This window comes from Hypomesus nipponensis, chromosome 11 (assembly GCF_054491055.1).
Source record: "Hypomesus nipponensis isolate SF chromosome 11, ASM5449105v1, whole genome shotgun sequence".
In the NCBI taxonomy this organism is placed as follows: Eukaryota; Metazoa; Chordata; class Actinopteri; order Osmeriformes; family Osmeridae; genus Hypomesus; species Hypomesus nipponensis.
The window spans coordinates 11,498,816-11,521,233 of record NC_140371.1 but is presented as its reverse complement, the minus strand read 5'-3'; the positions used below and the strand labels follow the sequence as shown (position 1 = coordinate 11,521,233).

The window sequence follows — 22,418 nt, the reverse complement described above, 5'->3', positions numbered from 1 at the left end:
TTTTTTGCCACACCATTGTATGTTCTGCTGGTTTATGGTTATTTGTACGCCCATTCAGTTTTGAATGAAGATGATTTTAACGCATGCTAATTTGAATGCATGCAGCACTTAACAGTTCTGTCTTTGGTGATCATGAATAAGTGCCCAACTTTGTAAAGCATGTATAACGACAGATAGGCTATCAGTGGTACATTCAGGCCTGCATCATTTGGTACCATAACAAGTGTAACCAAAGAGGTGTTAGACACATAAACTAAATATTTTTTCAGTAACTTTTATGTTGTCATGGCCCTGGGTAAACAAAGACGTGGACGCAGTTCGACCGTGACGGCGACCACAGACGCAACAATTGCAGAATAGGTCTACTGAGTGGAAATCGAAATTCTTACCACACACGGACAGCGTTTACCGCAAACAACTCTTACTAAGTTCTTCCCTTGTGTTGACAATTAGATATCACTCAATATATAAAAACACTTATAATATCACCCGCAGAGTTTGAAGGTAAGTTGATTTAACTATTAACAGTAAAAATAATAAATAATGAAACTATTTTCAGAAATCAATGATGACCTAAAATAGGATCACAGTTCGCGCATATGGGTTTTCGTGAAATTTCGTAAAAAATGTCAAATGTTGCGTCTCATCAAATTGTCGACGGTCAATGTGATCCTTTAGAGTGACCAATAATTTATTTTATCTTTCCATCAATCAATAAATATCGCTATGTGTCCTAATGTAGACGTGATTTGGACAAGGTAAGTGAGTCTGATCTGCTCTGTCTGTCGGTTCCAGTCATGTTACGACGTAGCACCCGCCTGGTGACAGGTGGGTCCTACCAGCAGTCTGATGACTCTGACAGCAGCTCCACCAGCCTCTCCTGTAGACAAAGCCCTGTCCACAAGTAAGTGTGTGTGTGTGTGCGCACGTGAGGGTGTGTAGATTTTTACTTTGATACAGTTGCCATGGACAGCATTTACCTGCAGACGCTGTAGAATTTTTGTAAACTAACTCCCCCTCCCCTCAACCCCATCCACCGCTCTCCCAGGGCAATCCATAAAAGGAGGAATAGGACCTTCTCTGACTCCTTAAGCACCAGCTCATCCTATGCTGGCCCCTCCCACTCCCCTAACAAGCCAATCACAAATGGACAGCAGTGCAGAGGTAGATTTGCACTGACAGCTGACATCACTTCTTGCATTTCACCTGTTCTAATGACCCCCACCACCAACACTCCATCCTGTTCCCCTTCACTGCTTCCTTCTGTCGTCAGGCATGGCTGGGGCGATGAGAGCAGCCTCTGGTGGACAAAGCGCCCCTGTGTTCATCCAGACCCCTGCCTCAGCCAGGACCCCTCACTGCCTCTCCAGCTCATCTGGTCCCAGCAGCACCTCCACCTCCAGCAGCAGCCTCTGTGAGTAGAGCTGCACAGGAGGAACCCTGTGGGCCCAGTGTGTGTATTCCTGCACTGTAATGTTATCCTTCAGGGCGAGACATAAAAGCATGAGAGTTTACAGTGTCTCTTCCCTCTTCTGTATTTAGTTATGAGCGTACCTGCACCATGCCGCAAGCGGTGTTCTGTTGGTGCTGCTGTCAACAAAGCTGTTCTGGACCTCCTTCTTATCTCCTTATTCACTATCGGTCAGTGGAACACTCAACATCTCCCATCTTTACATTCAAGCAGGGGCATAGGTTTCATTATGTCTCCCACTTTTTGAAAATGGCAAATATGCCCCCTCCTTCCTCTCCACACACACACACAGTTTTTATTAAGAAAATACAATGAAGGGCTGCATACACAATGCTGTCCCACCCACGTTTGAAAACAAACCTGCACCCTTGCATTCAGGAATCCTATAGCCAAACCATCATTTTCAACAGTGTACTTACCCCTTAGATTGAATTCAACACTAACACTTCCCTTCTCCCTCTCTCGACACCAGGATTGTGGTACATGTACCCAGTACTGACTTACGTGTTTACTCTGCCTCTGAAGATTACGGTAGGTCCAGATACAGGCATGGTAGGCTCTCTGTCTCCATCCATGGTTCTCCTACCCACCAGATTGGAAGATAAATGTATCTTCTCCCTACAGGATAGAACCATCTCTAGAAATCTCCCTGTTACTGATTCCACTCTAGAAAACCAACTCACCAACATTTTGGTGAGGCAGACTCCACCACACATAAGACAAACTCAGGATAGATTTGACAGACTCTCATATAACTAGTTTCTTTGTCTATCCTCTTGTTTATGTGTGCATGTGTGTTAAAGACACAAATGGAACTCCTGCAACAAAAAGCTTTTGAGGTACGAAAACGGACAATCTTGAATGTCTTGAACGCTTGTCTGCTGGATTTTCAATTGACTGTTTATTAAGGGAGCTAAAAGGTGTCTGGTCTTTCTGAGAGTGTATGTGTTTCTCCTGCAGAGAGACCTTGAACTTCAGAAGGTGCAATACCTTTCAGAGGTAGGGGAACTGAACAGCTTCTGTCTGCGTCATTCTTTTTTATCTGTTCTATATCCAAACATTTTGGCTCTAATTTTACAGTGGCTGCAGACTGATGTGAGGGATATCCAAATTAGGCTTGAGAAGTGAGTCTCCTACATGTTTGTGTGTGCACGTGTGCATATGTGTGTGTGTGCATGTCAGTTCATCTCCAAGGCGCAAGATAAGATATCTGCTTATTTTTCCAGTTTAGGAAACTCGAGATTTGATTGAGTTGCATGGTGTTTTGTGTAGGCTGGACACAGACCTGAGTCGACAGATGTCAGACATCCATGCCATTACCACGACACTACGACAGAGGATGGAGGAACGGGAGATCAACACTGTCAAGGTACAGGGCACACACACACACAACCTGAATTTTAACAGATCGAAAATGTTACAATGTTATACTTGAGATAAGATGTTTGTTAATGTAAACTCCTCCTTTTCTTCTGCAGCTCCAGCAGGCCCAAATGTCCTTGACTCCCCCAGGCCCGACCTCTTCCCCCACCAGCAGCATCACCCCTGAACTGGAGAAAGAGCTGGACAAGTGGCTCTCCAGAAAAACCAACCAGGTAACACAGGTCTCAGAAGGGTTGGGAGGAAGGAATTGAACCTTGGTTTAGCTGATAGAATGTTCAGGACTCTATTCAGACTGGACATAGCGCACATTTTGTTCTAAAGTATTAACTTTTGTTTGTTTTTCAACTGTATCGTGACATGCAGCCCAATGGCCAGGATTGTGTTCGATCACAGGCCGATAAAATGGCTGACTTTGCCATTGAGTCTCAAGGTTTGTGATGTCACTGTTGCCTCAGCATCCAGTTGTGTTGGTCCATCTCATGTCTTCACAGCATCGCGTGCTTGTCCCTGCGTTTAGGTGCCAGTGTCTTACAGGCCTCTGAGACCTACCAGAAACGTTCCACATGTTTGAAGTTCTTTGGCATTCCTCTGTTTTATCCATCAGAGTCACCTCGGACAGTCCTTCAGGTACCTACCCACCTCTCCTTCTCTCCATCTTTCTGGTCTGTCACTCTTGAAGTATTGTCTGCTAGTCTGCTGCTTGTCTGGAAGACATATTTTGCCATTTTCATTCCACTGCTTCATCGCCCCCCCCCCCCCCCTCGCTGTATCTTTCCCTCAGGGTAACCATGTGATGAAGCCTGGACGCTGCTGGCCCATGCCAGGGTCTCAGGGCTTTTTGGCAATCTCCCTGTCTCACCCAATTGCAATTAGCCACGTCACTCTTGACCACCTCCCTCGCTACAACCACCCAACTGGCGAGATCCACAGCGCCCCCAAGGACTTCCTGGTCTACGTGAGTGTGCTTTCAGAGAACTTTCAGAAACTTTAGTAATTTAATTTAGTAAAGTAATTTCTTCCCTCTCTATCTCCATCTTTCCCTCTCCTCTCCTCCCTTCCCTTTGTTCGCTTTCTCAGGGCACATCTGTTGAAGGTGGAGAAAAGACTCTTCTAGGAACTTTCACGTACGACAAGGATGGAGACCCCAGCCAGACCTTCCAGATTCCTGTTAGTAACACCACACCGAACAAACTGCATGTAACAGGATACAAGTAACGTTTATGTGAAAGGATTTGTAAGATTTATCTATGATAACCTTGAGAGTTTAGGCTGGTTTAGGTGCAGTTCTATTGGCTTATGTGAAGCCCTCTATTACAGAGGTCTCTTGTAAAAGGGCTGTAGAAATACTATCTGATTTGATTTAAATCTATGATTTAACTATACTCTGCCCTCCTCCATCTTCTCTCAGAGCGCTGACGGTACAGTGTATCATTCTGTGGAGCTGCGTGTCCTCAGTAACTGGGGCAACCAGGAGTACACCTGCCTGTACCGCTTCCGTGTACATGGTCAGACCCCCCGCAGCTCCTGAGCCCCCCTGCCTGCCACGCCCCATCACACCACTCTATGTCTTGCCTCAGTATATTTTTGCTAAATAAAATGTTTTACATTATTACAAAAAAAATTCTAATGAAGATGTCATTCTGTGGAAATCAGATGGGGACTTGATCTTTTGTCTTGATACTCCTTAAGCATGGTCTGGTTATAGGTCTGATCTTCATGGGTCGAAACTCACTGCTGCTTCAAAAATGGAAACTCCCCCGGAAGTATTGTGAAAGACACCATCACCCCTGCACCTCTCCAAAAAAGTGTTCATGTGAATATTTTGGAATTTATATATATTTATACTTTGCTTGAGTCCATCATATAAACAATTCCACAAATGTACCCCACAAGTCAAAATACACATTATCTTCAGAGTGGTACAAACATGTTTGTGTACCGTTAATTGGTATACTGAGGAATAAAAATAATTTGAAAAATTGTATTCAAGATTTATTTTTCATTCAATTCACACATTTGTAGGTTGGGCCCTTCATGAAGGGTGTAGGTAGGCTATGTGTAGTGTTTTGCTCATAAATTTGTTTGACGACACGGACAGTGGATTAATATGAAAATACTTAGGCTAGCTGGGATTGCGATTATTGGACTCCGTTTGGGTTAAAGTAGGCTACAACAAGAACGGTCAACATTGATTTATAAATAAAACCTACTTAATAATATCAATCATGTTGAATTCCCCCCTCTCCACAAAAATAAATAAATGTTTACTTTCAAAGCCCATATGTATTCATTAGCTTAGCTTTGTGATAATTCATGCAATGACTTTTAGCTAACCTACATTTTTACACAAGAAAAAAACTGAATTGTAGAAAATCTTTCTGCCATCATAATTCTATATTATTTTATACATAAAAAAAAAACTTGTATTCAAAGGGTTTTTTCTTTTTTCATACTTATGTGCTTTTAAGTCGTGGTCTTTAATAGTAGCCTAACTAAAAATTCTATTGGCCATAAGAATTTGGGTCATAGATTTAACAATCGAAAGAACCGTAACCGGATGTTTGGAGTGATTTCTAACTGGCTTGGTAATTATCCACGTTTGTAATGTCGGACTGGGAGGATGATTATGATGGAGACGGTGTCGCAATCAAGAAGTCTGTACCTGGGAACACAGCACCTATGAAAGAATGTAAATCTTTTAACAACGGCAAGGAGAACATTTGTTTTGGTGTGAGAAATTACGGTGGGATTGGAGCGCCACGAGGACCGCCAGTAGATCGTAACGGTCCTCAGTACCAAAAGGACCGCATGTTCTCAAGGGATCATGATTCTGATAGAGGACGCGGTTCGGGTCCGTGTGGTAAAGCGACTGACCGGTCGGGTTCCACACCGGTAACTTTTACAGTGGAAAGCTCCTCTATTGGCAGGGTAATAGGTATGTTCAGACAGCGAGCAAAGTAGCTAACAATATTAAGAGTTAATTGATGTTACCACATGTCACGTGCAGTTAAATGCCTTACCCAATATTACAGGTCGCGGCGGAGCCAAAATACGTGAACTTGAAGAAAGTTCTGGTGCAAGAATCAAGGTGAAGTAGCTAGCTAGCAAACTAACATGCTTTATTTAATCACCCGAGACAATGTTTAGCTGAAATCTAGCTTAACATATTTTGATCATTTTTGTAGATTAACAGAGGGGACTATGAGGGAGAAGTGCTCATCTTTGGGAACAGTGACGTTCAACAGAAGGCTAAAGAGATGATTGAGGAGCTGGTGTCAGGCGGCTCTGGCTTCCACAGTGGTAAGATTACACTGGCACCGTATACTTTTCTGTTATTGGTTAACCAGGAACCAAGCTTGGTCATGTTCACAGCTGTTTGTGAAGGTTGTTTGACCTCTGTCAGGCCCTGGAAGGAGTGGTGAGCATGGAGTTGGCCGTGGTGGTGGTGGTGGAGGTGGAGGTAGAAATGACTCCTGCTGGTCAGCGTCAGCATTGCAGGCAGCTGACGTCCCACCCCCCCAGGCCATCGACTGGAACTCCATGAGAGAGAACAGGGAGAAATACGAGCAGATGAAGTGGCAGGGTAATTACAGTACACACACTCACGAGAGCTTGGACATGGGCAGGGGAAATGGGGGACACCAGTTTTAACTAACTTAAAAAAAAATGTCCATAGTGGTAACATACATTTTTGGTTGAGGTGTCAGCCTTAAGCTAACTTCATGGGGATGGAAATTATCAACAACATCCAGTCTTTGACAATATAATGTGTTCTGATGTGGTACCAAAACAAACATAACAAACATGGCCACCCACAATGTAGGGTGATGCATTTAGCAACGTATTGACAGAAGAAGGTATACAAGTGATATTTTCCGGAGCTCTGTCCTGAAGCAAACTAGTCAGTGTGGTGCTTAGATGTTATGCGTCTTGACTGTATCCTTTGGTATTGTTTCTCAACTGCTGTAGACCTCCCACCCCTGAAGAAGAACTTCTACATTGAGGCAGACAGTGTAGCCAAACGCACTGCAGAGGAAGTGAAAGAGTGGAGGTGAGTGCTGTGTTTCCTCAAGGATTTTATTTTCCAGTGGCGGGGAGAAGAACAAATGTATGGTCATCTGGCACCCAACCTGATGGCCTGTGTCCAGTCCTGTGTTTCCTTAGCTTAGCCACAGTGAGACCCCTTTTTCTGAGTCATACTATCTTCCTCACTGAGATGAGATATATTTCTCTTCTTGGGAGAAATATTGGAATAAACTCAGCTGATGATGTGAGCTGAGGAGGAAGTGCTTTGTTGTACTTGTGCTGTTTTTTTATGAAGTTGTCATGACTTTGCGAGGAATTGACGCCCTTTCACTGTTCTAGTTGCTCGTCCTCCGAGTGGAGAAGGAACACTGGAATGGGGGAAGAGGACATTTTTTTTAACCGCAGATGTACTTGTGCTTTTCCCCCTGAAGAACACTGAAGTGCCCTAAAGAAGCACGCGCACCTTGAACCCACTATATAAAGCGTACCCATATGTTTCTTGGGAGATGTTCACATTTTCAGGAGGAGGGTTGAGTACTTGCAATGCACTCTCACAACATCACTTGTGAGGATATTTTTTTGCAAAGATTGTCCAATAGAGGGCGCCTTTGACCTTGCTGCCATCTAACCATAAAGGCAGGAATCCCTGAATGTCTGTGGCTTGATCATCTCGAGAACCGGGCACAGGGTGAAGTTGAAATGCCAGGTGCATAGCTCAGGACCCAAGGATGTGTAGTTTTGCCTGTGAAAACCTTGTTGAGCTGCACTAAGCGATGGCGCCATGGATCTGGTGAGCATGCCACCGGGCATAAGACAAGAACACTGTACTTGCATATTTAGCCGACAGTCAGCAGTACACTGCCAACAAGCCTCCATGGCTTTGTGTGCCACCTCCATGTTAGGTTTAACCGTTAACCTGTCTTCAACTCGTTATATCCTGACGGTGTCAACTTCCATTCTACTGGAGACGTAGTTTGAGCCATTATGTAATAACTCCCAACCAATATTTGTAATATTTATAATTCAAGACAATCCAGAGAGGACTAAGACTGTAATCTGTATCTTGTACCTGTATTGTATTTATCAATTTTAATAAACAATGTGGACAATTCAGTTTGACGCCCATATTAGGATCACAATCATATTGTAGTGTAGGATCCAGTTTTGATGGTTAGTTTTGATCAAATGACTGGCATATGTGTCGTTAACCATACCAGTCATGGACAATCCTGTCCCCTCTACCTCCCCACAGGAAGCAGAATAACAACATATTTGTTGACGATCTGAAGGAGGAAGGTGACAAGCGTCTCTTCCCCCATCCCGTGCAGACCTTCCTGGAGGCCTTCCTACACTATCCCGGAATCATGGAGAACATTGTCCGCGTCGGCTTCGCCAAACCAACCCCCATCCAGGTATGTTGGGTGGCCCGGGTTCTGCTATGTAAGCTCCTGCTGGTTAGTGTATCACATCAGACGGTGATGAGCACATCGCCAGCACAAGCTCCACCAGGACCCTTAATGATAAACTGAACAAAATGTTTGGAACTTTCTATACCTGTCTAAATGTTTACACACCCTGTGTGCTTATGCAATGAAATATTGGCCCACCTGTTAAATTGTAAAGACTTTACAGTCAATACAGTGACTTTCGATTGGTCCTCTCTGTACAAAATCCAATGAAAAATGTAAAAAGTCCATAACCATGTGCGACTGTATAATCTCTTTGGAAACACCCTACCAACGATAGCCTTGGTTCCAGTGGCACTTTCGGTATCTTTTTCATTTAATGTAAATTGTAGAAATGAAAAGAGGAAGGAATTCAAAATTTTCTTTGAAGATATTTATATTTATATATTTTCTATTTTAAACGTCTGTTTAATGACAGTACTGAGAGAGACACACAGAGAGACAGAGACAGACAACATTTTCTTAAGGTCAAGTTGTTTCTGAAAAAACAAAGCCTTTCCAAGGCTTACGCAGGCTGGTGGAACCACATAAACGGAGAGATCTTGAACCTAGCTCGCCGAAAAATGGTTGCTAACCTCCAAACTGATCAAAAGACCAACAACAATGTCACTTTAAAACCCCTTCAGACCTGAATTGTGTTCCAAGGTTTTGAAAAATATAATAATTACTTTTTCCTCCATTCTTAATGCAACCAGAAATGATTCAATAAAAACACTTATTTTAATCAGAACTCTTTATTGTTAATTTTGTTATCCATTTTAATGTTGGAGGCCAGCACAACAGAGCGGCTATCAAACCACTTCACTAGAACCACCTTTCCATCCCTAATCCTCACTTCATTGTGGCTCCTCCGCCTTTTCTTTGACATTTTCTTGTCTGTCTTCAGTGGGGGGCTTTGCAAAGCGACAAACCCTAGCTGTTCCAGCTGCATGGATTTTCTTTTATGCCAACACTTCAAGGACATTGTAGGTGGTGAAGAAGTTGTCAAAAAAGAGCTTGTGGTTAGGAGTCTGGATTCTCTTGCACAGGTGGGTGACCACAGCTGCTCGATGTCCTAAAACCATCTTTCTCTGCTCAGAGAGTTCTGTTGTGGCACCTTGATGGATGAGGAAGTCATAACCAAGGCCACTTTTGCCGCAGAGGAAAAACACCTTGACTCCCCATGGTTCTGGCTTCCCTCTGATGTACTGAAGCACACAAAGTTTCCCCCTGAAAGGCACAATTTGCTCATCAATGGAGATATTCATCCAATGGTAGCTCTAGACAGCATTTCCTTATGGACTAATAGAGTGGTCTGACTTTCTAGAACACATCAGTGTTGTCAGAAGGCCTCTCATTGTTGTTCACCACATGCAGGTTGGAGCGAAGCTGGAAAAATCTGTGACAAGACAGACTATCCTGGAAAAAACCTATATTAATACTGGAAGACCAGTACATTCACACTCTTGGCAAACCCAGTACCCCCATTGCCATATGTAGAACGACAAGGGCTTCAATATCAGATATTGATGCATATTTATACCCCCCTGCATTTTGTTCTGCATAGATGTTAGTCATTGTTGTCATCAGCTGGAACATCTCACTGGGAACATACTGCTTGAAGTAGTCATATGGTGTTGGTGGCTCAGGGCGTTCAGGAGCAGGACTTTCCCCTTGTCGTGTTTACTGGGGTAAAGGGGGTGTGACACCCCTCAATATCACTCTTCTTTGTGATGTTTACAAGAGGGTCATCCTCAAGTAAGGGGTTTCCATCTGCCTCCTCCTAATCCTCTCTGTTTTACTCATCCTGACCTTCCACTGCCTCAATCTCAATGTATTCCCCTACCAATGGTACCTCTGGCTCATCCCTGTCTTTCCCTGAAATCATTCACAAAACATTCTGTCTATATAGGCTTTTTGGTAACACTTTAGTCTAAGGCCCTTGCATAACAACTTCAAAACACATTCATAAGCCATACATAACATGTTAGTAATCAATATATGAGCATTTATTGAGTGCTTGTCAACCATCGCAGATTGACATAGGGTGCGTTATGTCACCATACTGTTCCTGAGTATGTAAAGGCCCTAAACTTTGTTTGTATTACTATTATATATATATAATGTAATATTGAGGCTATTTTTCAATATGACGTTTGTTCCTCACTGACTTTCTACATTCACCAACTCTTGAAAATCTATCAGCATCTCTAACTTCCTCATCGCTTCCCATAAAGTCAACATCAGAGATATTTCCATTGTCGATCAGTTCAAAGACTTCAAGGGCTGTGTAGCGTGGTTTGCTCGTTTAAGATTAGTAATACTTAATTTCTAATAAAGTATAGTAGTTCTTGGGGGCACCACCTCTGATTCGTGAAAGGGACAGAGGAAACCTTGTTTAATAATATCGAATAATAGCACTCGTAATAATCAGTCTAATCTTAAGTAGTAAATTCTATGAAAGTAGAGCAGATCATATAACGTGAGAGATAAGCGAGTATTATACACAATGATTTATTTAAGAGAATGTAATTATAGTGAACACATACCAGACAAGTTATGGGTTAGTTGGGCTAAAGCAGTACAGTAGGCCTAAATTCTAATGAGAGCGCGCTACACAATGGTTGCGTAGAGCGCGTGTGGAGGGGAGGGGGAGAAGTTGAGGAAGAGGTAGAGATAGGAAGAGGCTTCTATAGTAACAACGGACGATCAATGGAAACTGACCTAACGATGATTAAGTCAAATCATTTGTAGAATACAATCAAACATCAACAATTCAATCACAACATGCCAATATGTCACAAGTAAGAAATATTGCAAATCGCAGTTACTTTTGTCGGTTGGAAGAACGGAGTCAAATGGTTCGTTATGTCCAACGAACAGAATCGGAATCTCTCGTCAAAGTTCCGGGCGCTCAGTGAGGTTAAGAGGAATAGGTTAGAGAGTGACGCGTTCACCCACAAGTTTATCCTACGAACAAGCGGGGGTGATTGTACGTTTGGGGGTTAAATACCCCAAAGAACAGGGGTCATCCCTGTGAAGGTGACCTCTCTCATTGGTCAGTTACTTCCACCTGGGCGTTGTCCTGGGACCTGCCCAGAGGTGTGAAGTGGCTGATAGTTTTGAGTTCCATTATCTCAAATGTCCATGGAATGCTCAAACTTCAGAATATAACAATACAACGTTCATAACTGGTTTTGTTAGTATGATACAATTATTTTGATACCAAGATTGACTGATTTAACTATACCTGAAGGGAAGTTATAATCAAACATCAATTAACAACGTTCTAGGTAAATGAGACAAACACATTCTAACACATCGACTACTGTCCTTGAATTAGTGTCCATGAGCCATGTAGTCCTTTAGAAAATGTTTGTAAGTCCACACAAGTAAGTTCCTTCAAGTAATTCCCTTTGTTCTGACAATGTGCCCATGCTGGGTCAGGAATTTGAAGCTCCTACTCTGGGAGATAAGGACAAAAGGGGAAGGACCCTTCCCTTGTCGGGGGTAGGGGAAGGTGTGGATGGTACCATGCTTTGTCTGTGGACTCTCTGCTACAGCTGTATATTCTACATATGGAATATTTTCAACTTATTATAAACTCATTCTCTTGTTCTGATTTACTGTTTGTATAGTAATAAGGTCATTCATCATAACTGGAAAATTGAGTTCAATTACATGGTTTTCGACCCACTGTCCATTCTAATGGACAGCAGTATTTGAAAAAATCCTGTGTAAAAACTTGCACTGAAACATGTGATATTACAACTTATTTCATACATATCATCTTTCAATATTATATCAAATCTATGAAATACTGGCACAGATATCTATAAATGTAGAACAAAAATGTTAAATGATCCTTCCTTTGGCGAGTGGGGTTAAGTCCTGCCATGCCATACAATTCACATGTACATAGTTACTGTGAACAAGGATACTGGCCACATGTCCTGTCAACTGACAAATACATTTGATTTCCTTACCAAATTCAAATAAACTAAAAACTAGATGCCACAAAAACACAATACTCACAAAGAGCACAAAAATGACTAGACCATGACAACCATTTTCATTGAAATTCACATGACTGATGTGGAGTATTGTAATGAAAATACTCTTCAGTTTGTTGCACTATGTGGTGCAGTAGTGGTCGGTAAGGATTCCAACCACACTGTAGTATAATAGTCTTTGAAGCAGTCCCTTCCAAGGAAAGATGAATCTTCGCATGCAACTGAAAATGGAATGTAAATGTATATCACTTTTCTTGGTTCACGTTCAGATTTCAGCTTTCGCTCTTCGTTTCAACTGCTTTTTCTACCTGCTCATGTTCGTTCATCTCGAGCGTAGGGAGTGAGCCTCATCACACAGTGAGCTGATTGGCATAAAGTGTTTGTCATTCAATTTCTAAAACGTGATTGGCTTATACTAAATACTTTGTTTCGTTAGAAAAATAAATATTTTGCTCTAATTAACATTTAAATTTAACCATTTTAAGATAACAAATAAATCATTTGTAACCTGGTCTTTTTATTGGATTACATTGGTCTTTGACAAATTCAGTTTAAGGTGAAACTCCTTACACCATGACACAGTCATTGGCAACCAGCCCATGATCAAGATCCCCTCCCTTCAGAAAACTGACTGACGTGTCATCTGCAAACTTTTATGGTGTGTCTATTCTCAAACTTACTTTGGCAGTTGCGATCAAATTAAAATTCCCCATTGATAACCAGGTTTATTGTCAAAATGTACAGACTCTCAGCTGTTCGCAATGATCAAATCAAACAAAGGCAATTGAAATAGCTCAACACAACAAATGCTTGAAGTGTTTTTCCCAAATTCAACTGAAAATACAACTTATAAGGACTTCTCCAAATGATTCAACCCCTTCATGGTAAGCATATTTAGTACGTAGTAGTAGTACACCCTTTTGCTGTTAAAACTTGCTGTAAATGAGATGCATAGCCAAAGCCAAGTTTCCATCAATGCCATAATACGGGCTTCAAAAAATTCCCGTAAATGACATTCGCTTGCAACTCGGCAATTTTACTTTTTAAAGACTACACATTAGATAGTATCATAGAAGGCAGAGGGATGCGATTAGATGCAAAGAGAAACACCCGAGAAAACAACTGAATTTTGATTTGGGAATGGTGAAGGGCCAAAGCAAAATGTAGAGTGAGGATAATCGCCAACTAAAAATGGATCTCCATAGTTAGTGACCTTGCACAACAATCAAAACAGTTAAGACAGTTAAAACAGTTAACGTTTAGGAGTTCCCCCCAAAAAATCCCAAATTAACACAATAAGTACAAAAAACAAGACGCTCAGACGCACAACACCTGCTACTGGTTGCCGCATGAGCAGTGCCCATGATTGTCTCACTGAGTTTCTACATATGTATTTATAGTGGTAGTTGGTGATATTAAACATTTAAGCTGATGCTAAATAAGATATCTCAATCTAAATGACCCCAATATAATGATCATAGCTGCCTAGTTAACAGTATAATAATTTATTTGTAGCTATCCTCTATTTTCCCGGTACAAAAACCATGTTAAAAATGTATCGCTTAATGTGTAGCCTATGTGGTAATAGTCTAGCCAGGCTACAAATGGAAGGTATATTTAAACAAACTTAGAAGCACCGTTCTGAAAGTTGCTTTCCAAACATTTTTTTAAAATCTCCTTCCAAAAATGTCTCTCTTGCCGTGTGTCTGCCCCTGTTGATGGCTTCTGTGCCCCCTGTGTTGCCAGTCCCAGGCGTGGCCCGTGGCGCTGAAGGGAGACGACCTGATCGGCATCGCCCAGACGGGCACAGGGAAGACCCTGGCCTACCTGCTGCCTGGTTTCATCCACATGGATGGTCAGCCCATGTAAGTCCTCATCCAATCACCACAGCCCTGTACATGGTTGTAGACAGCAGATCGGACATGCGTTGTAGAGATTTGGACAGGCACGCTAGTCTCGTTGGGAAAGACTTCCATCGCAACCATTATAAATTAAGTGACTACCAGTTGAAAACGTCATAAACCTATACTTGGTAGTTTGACTTGTTTCAAATGAAGTGTGTGTGTGTACACTCCCAGACACAGGAACAGGCAGGATGGTCCAGGCATGCTGGTGCTGACCCCCACCAGAGAGCTGGCCCTGCAGATCGAGGCAGAGTGTAACAAGTACAGCTACAAAGGCTTCAAGAGGTGCCAATGACATCCTCACGCCTGTCACGCACACCGCCCGACATCCATGCGACTCTCACACCAGTCACTCACCGACACAGTTGGTCACACAGATAAAAGCACAGACATCAAGAGAGCAGTGTGTGTTTTTGATCTCGTGTCTCTTGTTTCTCCCTCCTTTTTGCGGACTAGTGTTTGTATCTATGGAGGTGGGGACCGCAGGGCTCAGATCAAGCTGGTGGCCGGCGGAGTGGACATAGTGATCGCCACTCCCGGCCGCCTCAACGACCTGCAGATGAACGAGCTTATCAACCTGCGCTCCATCACCTACCTGGTGAGCTCCATTCCAGCAATGAAGTGTGCGCGTATGTGTGTGTTTTACCAGCTCTCTCCTTGGCCAGGTGCTGGATGAGGCAGACCGGATGCTGGACATGGGCTTTGAGCCCCAGATCATGAAGATTCTGCTGGACATCCGTCCAGACAGACAAACGTTTATGACCAGGTACCAGGATGTACCCACGCCCTGCCCTTTATCACAAGATTACCTTATAGATTGGCCCCTGTACATGCCCTGATCTTTTCTCTCCAATTGGCTGTTTCAGTGCCACCTGGCCCCCAGGTGTAAGGCGATTGGCCAAGTCTTACCTCAAGAACCCCATGATGGTATACGTGGGGACACTGGACCTGGCTGTGAGTGGAGGCCTAAGCATTCACTATCTTACTCCTCAAGACACACACACTCACACTATACACACCCAACCAAAACTCTCCATTTACTTGTATCTATTCCCAAAAGGGTTGCAAAATTCTGTTAATTTTATTGGAAGCTTTCCATTGGAATTAACGGGAATGTATGGGAATTAAGGTGAATCAACTGGAGATGAGCAAAATTCCTCACAGGTTGGCCTATAACAGGGAACTTAAATGTATTGGGAAAAACTATCTTGCAGCATAATTTTAGTTATAACAACCAGATTGAATGTACACTACAGCAGGACTGTTGAAGCCACACCCCTGCATTTGAGCCCAAGGACTATATCCATTTTCTTTTCAATAAAATAATCAATTTTAAGTCCTACTCACAAATACATCTAAATCATCAAATGTAATTCTGATTATTACCAAACAAAAATGTATATTTATTAGTGGTGGGCCGTTATGGGCGTTAACGTGCTGTGTTAAGGTGAGATTCTTATCGGGCGATAAAAAAAATCTAAAATTTCTCAAAGTTGGGTTGGGAGCTGGGTCTATACTACGCAAGCTATGATGACTTTCACCATGATATTTTAGCGTGGATGTATACCTATCTGAATTGCACTGTAGGGGGTGAGAACGAATCTTCAAACCTGTGTGTATGCCTTGTGTATGAAATGATCACATCGAACGTGACGTGCTAACATGGATGCAGCTATGAAGCCGCCTGGTTTGGGGAAAATGTATTTTTAAGAAGCTTCCCAATGAAAACCTTGACAAGACAAAGGTTGTGTGCACCTTGTGCTATGCAGAATTAGTTTACTGTAGGAGTTCTTCCAGTCTCAAATACCACCTAAACGCAAAGCATCCCTTAGCTAATGCGGTAGATGCAAAGCGACTTCCAAGAGAGAGCTTTACAAAAGAGCATAGGTCACTGATCATAACAACGAGGTCGTCCCAAACATTGCAAGCAGCCAAAACATGAAGCATACATTGTGCAGTTATACAAGTTACAAATTAAAACAACATGAACCCCAAAAAGTGCAAGACTGTACCTGTAGAAGAACAATCAACAGTAAAATATTTCACAGTGAGTACAAGAGTTCAAGAGTTAACTTCGTTATAACTAACCTACAAGAGCAACAAGTCTCTCAATAAGAGTCATTGTGATCCTGGAGGAAACTAACATCAGGTCCAATCAAGCATTCCTAAGTGCCGTTGTACTCCCGAAACAAGTGCGTCTTGAGCCTTTTTCTCGAAGGTGGGGAGACAGTGTCCCTGATGGAGGTGGGGAGCTGGTTCCACCATTGGGGGGCCAGGCAGGAGAAGAGCTTCCGTTTGGACCGGGCGGTCTTGAGCGGTGGGACCACCAGGCGGTTGTCTGAAGAAGACCGTAGGTGACGGGTGGGGGTGTAAGGCTACAGGAAAGACTTGATGTAGTCGGGTGCAGTCCCGTTCACTGCTCGGAAGGTCAGTTTCAGGGTCTTGAATCTGATACGGGCGTTGATGGGTAGCCAGTGGAGAGAGATGAGGAGCGGGGTAACATGGGAGCGTCTGGGTAGATTGTAGACCAGGCGGGCGGCTGCGTTCTGAATCCTCTGAAGAGGGCGGGTTGCACATGCTGGGAGTGCTCAGACAGGTATCTCCTGATCTTCCGGATGTTATAGAGGGTGAATATACACGACCAGGAGACAGCAGCAATGTGGGCCGTGAGGGAGAGCTCGTCATCCATGGTAACCCCAAGGTTCCTGGCAGAGGATGAAGGGGTCACCGTCGCAGATCCCAGGGTGTTTGACAGATCGTGGGAGATGGAGGGTTTAGCCAGGATGATGAGAAGTTCTGTTTTGGCGAGGTTCAGCTGGAGGTGGTGCTCGGTCATCCAGGCGGAGATGTCTGTAAGGCAGGCCTCAATCCTAGCTGAGATCCCCGGATCGGTCGGGGGGAACGACGGGTACAGCTGCGTGTCGTCAGCGTAGCAGTGGTAGGAGAAGCCATTGGAGGTGATGATTGGTCCAAGTGAGGTGGTGTACAGAGAGAAGAGGGGTCCAAGGACAGAGACCAGTGGAGAGCTGGCAAGGGCCTGACAGTTTGCCTCCCCAGGAGACCTGGTAGGATCTTCCCGACAGGTAGGATGAGATCCACTGGAGTGCAGTGCCAGTGATGCCCATCTCAGAAAGTCTGGAGAGCACAATCTGGTGGTTAACCGTACCAAACGCTGCAGAAAGGTCCAGTAGAATGATGACGGATGACCTGGAAGCCGCTCTGGCAGACTGGAAGGCAGTGGTGACTGAAAGGAGAGCAGTCTCTGTGGACTGGCCAGTCTTGAAGCCTGATTGGTTGGGGTCAAGCAGGTTGTTCTAAGAAAGTTTGACAGTTGTTTAGATACAGCACGTTCAATTGTTTTTGAAAAGAAGGGGTAATAATAACGGTCTGTAGTTCTGGAGGACGGCAGGGTTAAGGGAGGGTTTTTTGAGTAGAGGGGTAACTCTGGCCTGTTTGAAGGCAGAGGGAAAGGTGCCGGAGGTAAGAGAGGAGTTTAGGACATGGAGAAGAAAAGTTACGATGGAGGGGGAGATGGTTTGAAGGGGAGGGGATAGGATCAAGGGGACAGGAGGTGGAGCGATGAGAGAGAATGAGGTCAGAGATCTCTGCCTCGGACAGGGGAGAGAAAGAGTTTAGACGTTTAGTTGGGTCAGTAATGAAGGGTGAGAGGGGGTGAAAAAGGTGGGTTTAGCGAACTGATTGCTAATGTTGGCAACTTTTTTCTCAAAGAAGGAGAAGTCGTGTGCTGTCAAGGTGGAGGGAGGGGGTGTGGGAGAAGGGTGGAGAAGGTAGAAAAAAAGTTTGTGGGGGTTTGAAGCAGTCAATTTTGATCGGAAAGTAGAGGGTTTTAGCACCAATTATGTGAGAAGAGAAGGATTTAAGGAGGGAGTGATACTTATCAAGGTCCAGATCGTCTTTGGACTTTTTGCCATCTCCTCTCAGCTGCTCGAAGGGTGGACTGTTCTTAACAAATAACATCCGTAACACTGAGCTGGACACTGAGGAGCATGTCTAGCTCCTCCACAAAGTCGGCTAGTGGTCCTGGTGGGCGATAAAAAAACAATTAAGCATGCTTTGATAGGACCAGTTAGCATCACATAATGGTGTTCAAATGATTTGGCAGTAACATAGTGGTGTGGATGTGTATTTAATATGTGGGCAAAGAAGCAAACCTGTCCCACCACCCTGCCCGGTTGAGCGGGTTGAGTGAGTGAAGGAGTGGTTGACGGAGAGAGCAGCTGGAGTTGCAGTGCTTTCTGGGCGGATCCACGTCTCTGTCAGCGCAACGGCATGAAGAGAAGCATGAGATGCAAACGCCGGAATGAAGTCTGCCTTGTTCACAGCGGACTGGCAGTTCCAGAGCCCTAAAAAAAGAGAGGGCAGGTTGAGAAGATCTGGATAGGTAGTGAAGGTTAGAAGTAGACCGTATGTACTTTGTCACATATCTACGTCTACGGGTAGTGTAATGAACAGGAATGCAAAGGAAACACATGCTGGCTATGAATAAGTTCTAGGTAGAATAAAATATAAATATAAATAGGGTGATACTTATCAGAAGAGGTGATCCGGCCCCGTTGGCCTTCCTCGGTGGACTCCCGCAGGTAGACTCCCTGTCTTTGTTTGACCGGGTCTTCGTGCACCGAGGCTGCCAGGCGATGTAGCGGAGGGGAAGAGTTGTCGTCAAACTACTATGTTTGAGTAACACCGAGGCAAGCCCGTCAGCACAGCTCTATCAGCCAAGCTAACTAATTTAATAAACACAAGTACATCTTATTGAACATCATTTATTTTCATCACCAATTATCATAGTAGAACAGCTTTCTCAAGCTGTTTGAGATGCATTTTGGAAACAGGAGATGAGCCCCTGGTCTAATGCGCCACCTGGCTTGAGAAACGTGTTCTCAAAGACTTACTTTTAGTCATTATTTGGGTAGCACACATATTCTGAATGCTTTCGGCGGAATTCAAATGAGCCATTTTAATCTAGATAAACGCCAAGATTAGTGAGATTAATTTTTAAAAATCTAGATTAGTCTATGCCTACCACTAATATTTATGCATATGATACAGTATAAATTACTCAAAATTTGAATTACCGTGAAGTTTCCAACTTTCCAATGTTCCCCAGTTTAACTTGATTAACTTCCCAGTTTCAGGAAATATACTGGAAATGTTCCGCCCCTTTTCAACCCTAGTTTCCAACACAGACACTAACGTTGCTCTCTGTCTCTCTGGCACACTCCAACCGTGTCTTCCCCTCTCCTCCCCTCTCCCCAGGCGGTGAACACAGTTCATCAGACAGTCCTGTTTGTCCAGGAGGAGGAGAAGAAGGCCTATGTCTTTGACTTCATCCACAACATGGAGCCCGAGGACAAAGTTCTCATCTTTGTGGGCAAGAAGCTTCTGTGAGTCACTCTCCAAAACAATGCCAGCACACCCTAAAGAAATACCATTCATTAGAGATGACTCATGAAATGTATGCAAGGTAAATGCAATCTTACTTGGCTGTATGTCAGATTTTGTCACTGGTGAAGCAAGAAGGGGATTTCCAAAGTCACATCAGTATGTTATTCAACGGTGCTTTCCGTCCGTTGCCATATTAACCACTGCTCAAAGCCACGCCCATTGTTTGAATTTGGTATGGGTTTGCGCTGAAGATTAGTTGACACACGTTTTTAGTTAGTTTTTTTCATTGTGTGTGTGACATGGCAGAGCCGATGACCTCTCCAGCGATCTGTGTCTACGGGGCCTGGCTGTGCAGAGTCTCCACGGCGACAGGGAGCAGTGTGACAGGGAGGAGGCCCTGAAGGACTTCAAAGAGAGTATGAAACTGGCTTCTGTTTAGATTTTGGGTGGAGGGTTGAGGGTGCAATAGCATATGTAGATGAGTGTTTGTGTGTGTGTGTGGAAGGGGGGTTGCCCACTGTGTGCGTTTGTACAATCGTGTGTGTTAACAGGTCGTGTCCGCATCCTGGTGGCGACAGACCTGGCGTCCCGAGGTCTGGACGTCCACGACATTACCCACGTCTTCAACTACGACTTCCCGCGGAACATTGAGGAGTATGTACATCGCGTGGGCCGCACAGGTCGCGCCGGGTAGGTGTGTGTTTGTGTGTCGATCTCCTCTTAGTTGTATTTGCTGAACACCTTCCAGTTGTCTGCAGTGGCTCTATCTGTGTTTTGTATGGTTGTTAGTTAGCCTGGGAACCAGATGATTCTGTGAGCTGTTTTTTTAAAGAGGTCTGGCCACTCCCATTTAAACAAATTTCCACCCATTCTGAAAAGTGCCTGGCCGATCATAACCGTTGATCCAATGACTGTAAAGAGAACCGCCGTTGAGGCAGTTTCCTCAACAACCAAGATGACATTTTATTGTTCTGATTGGTTGTATCCAATTGCATCCAGAGACATTTCGGTCTGGGCTTGTTGATTACACCCCGTAGATGAACTGAGAGGTTCCAGACTAGTTGCTAATTGGTCTGGCTAGTTGTTAATGGTTCCACTCAATCTCCCCCCCACACACACGCACAAAGGCGCTCTGGGGCTTCTATCACCCTGGTTACAAGAGGAGACTGGAGGATGGCCTCTGAGCTGATCCCCATCCTGGAACGATCTGGACAGGTAGGGGACACGTGATGGGCTGGCTCTGTCTCTCTGACACACACAACACTTAAGGCCCAAATATGCTTCTGCGTCTCCGTTTACGGATGGGCGGGTGCACGGATACGCACGGATAGACTTTGTTTATGGTTCTCCCGAGGCTGTGGGTGCTGAAAACAATTTACCGCCAGAAGAGTAGGTGGCGGAACGTTTTTTTGTAAGTCGTCGTCGAGTTTATTTACCTAGGCTATCGAGAAGTCGGAGCAAATTTACAAATGAGCCGTTTCATCCATAAAATACGCATATCATCAGCAACTACACTGCCCATTTCTCGTCACATTTTAATTCAGATGATGATTTACATACCGTTCAGCTGAAATATGAATTCTAAAAACTTAAAGCAATGGCGGTCAAAGGATTCTGTTTGTCCTGTGCATCACGACAACCCGCCCCTGACGCAAGCGGTTCTTAATACTGACCAATCACAGCCAAGGGGGTCTCCGTAGCTCTCCAAAATTACGACGGACAGTTAGAAAATTCAGGAGGTGCACGTCAAGGTGTCAGAGGCTGTCCGAGGGCTGACGGAGAGCTCGTAGAGGGCGTTCAACGGAGACACGGGCGTTCCCATGTGTTCGTTTTTTGAAAAACGCAGAAGCATATATTGGCCTTTAGTTCCACTAAGTCCACTTAGTGGAACTAAAAACCTTTGTGATTTTGCTGTGTAGGACGTCCCAGAGGAGCTTGTGCTTATGGCAGAGAGATACGAGAAGCACAAGAGAGAGAAGGACATGTACGGAGGAGGAGGAGGAGGAGGAGGGAGAGGAGGAGGAGGAGGGAGAGACGGAGGAGGAAGGAGAGGAGGAGGGAGAGACAGAGGAGAGTCAAACTGGAGGTTCTAACCACGTCAGGTACACCAACACTCCCACACACACGGCATACCCATACTGAGTATAGCAGCAAAGCCGTGGAGCAGTCATGGTGCAATGCAGTTGACATTTGCGGTCATGGGTGAAATAAAGGGATAGGTACTTATTTTGAAGACTGCAGTATTGGGTACTCACCCTGCTCAATTAGATACAATCAACAACGACAAGTGCTTCAACAGAAGTGTTTTATGTACATCATCTTTAAATGCAATTTTCTTCTTCAGGAAGAAGCTGTTTCTGGAACCTCTGATGGTCTTTTGTGTGTGTTAATTTTGTTTTGTTTGCTGTGTTTTTATAGATAACAAGCAGTTTTGTTTTCGAGTGTTTCAAAGACCATTTATTTGTTGGCGAGTTGCTGTTGCCATGTATCATCTTTGAGGGAAAAGTTCAAATTTAAACACATTTCCTTACATACCTAACCATTTTTACTTTCTATGATTTGTGCTGTCATCACATGGTCTCTTAGTGCCTTACCGGAGGGAAACTGCGTGTTGTTGTCGACACATTTGTTCATGTAATCGCTTGAATTCCTGTTACACAACCCAATGATCTCAAGCTCTTTAATTAATTAAACACCATACAATCAACCAGTTTGTCATTTTGTTGTCCTAAATCCCAACTGAGCACAAACGTCCTCCTTTTAAATGCAA

At 43.9% G+C, this 22,418-nt stretch overlaps 2 protein-coding genes and 1 long non-coding RNA gene across 4 annotated transcripts; 2 read left to right on the top strand and 1 right to left on the bottom strand.

The window, feature by feature from the left end:
• The first annotated feature begins 377 nt into the window (after positions 1–377).
• Positions 378–4,422, top strand: LOC146268102 (uncharacterized). The gene is made up of 17 exons (XM_084710289.1): positions 378–504; positions 796–904; positions 1,049–1,164; positions 1,274–1,414; positions 1,543–1,641; positions 1,944–2,002; positions 2,096–2,164; positions 2,275–2,310; positions 2,432–2,470; positions 2,552–2,595; positions 2,744–2,840; positions 2,950–3,066; positions 3,218–3,284; positions 3,372–3,481; positions 3,636–3,809; positions 3,932–4,021; positions 4,263–4,422. The coding sequence occupies exons 2-17, from the start codon at positions 798–800 to the stop codon at positions 4,380–4,382; spliced, it is 1,485 nt and encodes a 494-aa protein (XP_084566415.1). The 5' UTR covers positions 378–504; positions 796–797; the 3' UTR covers positions 4,383–4,422.
• A 953-nt stretch (positions 4,423–5,375) lies between these two features.
• Positions 5,376–22,355, top strand: ddx43 (DEAD (Asp-Glu-Ala-Asp) box polypeptide 43). Its single transcript, XM_084710222.1, has 17 exons — positions 5,376–5,789; positions 5,887–5,942; positions 6,040–6,154; positions 6,258–6,437; positions 6,824–6,905; positions 8,133–8,292; positions 14,085–14,203; positions 14,417–14,527; positions 14,699–14,840; positions 14,908–15,008; positions 15,109–15,196; positions 19,520–19,647; positions 19,955–20,064; positions 20,200–20,338; positions 20,776–20,863; positions 21,568–21,750; positions 21,993–22,355. The coding sequence occupies exons 1-16, from the start codon at positions 5,459–5,461 to the stop codon at positions 21,739–21,741; spliced, it is 2,124 nt and encodes a 707-aa protein (XP_084566348.1). The 5' UTR covers positions 5,376–5,458; the 3' UTR covers positions 21,742–21,750; positions 21,993–22,355.
• LOC146268101 (uncharacterized) lies at positions 15,988–19,508 on the bottom strand. 2 transcript variants are annotated; one of them, XR_014768921.1, is made up of 3 exons: positions 19,339–19,508; positions 18,791–18,887; positions 15,988–18,606 (listed from the first exon to the last, which is right to left on the bottom strand). It is a non-coding gene; the product is annotated as an uncharacterized LOC146268101 (long non-coding RNA). The 2 variants fall into 2 exon arrangements; XR_014768920.1 differs by having other exon boundaries at positions 15,988–18,887.
• Positions 22,356–22,418: the final 63 nt, after the last annotated feature.

Bases quoted from the DNA above. Each gene is read 5' to 3' on its own strand.
- ddx43 (XM_084710222.1), top strand. From the start codon at position 5,459: ATGTCGGACTGGGAGGATGATTATGATGGAGACGGTGTCGCAATCAAG. The intron at 19,648-19,954 runs GTGAGTCACTCT...GTGACATGGCAG, and splicing joins TTTGTGGGCAAGAAGCTTCT to AGCCGATGACCTCTCCAGCG. The intron at 20,864-21,567 runs GTAGGGGACACG...TTTGCTGTGTAG, and splicing joins TCCTGGAACGATCTGGACAG to GACGTCCCAGAGGAGCTTGT.
- LOC146268102 (XM_084710289.1), top strand. From the start codon at position 798: ATGTTACGACGTAGCACCCGCCTGGTGACAGGTGGGTCCTACCAGCAG. The intron at 2,471-2,551 runs GTAGGGGAACTG...CTAATTTTACAG, and splicing joins AGGTGCAATACCTTTCAGAG to TGGCTGCAGACTGATGTGAG. The intron at 2,841-2,949 runs GTACAGGGCACA...TTTCTTCTGCAG, and splicing joins GGGAGATCAACACTGTCAAG to CTCCAGCAGGCCCAAATGTC.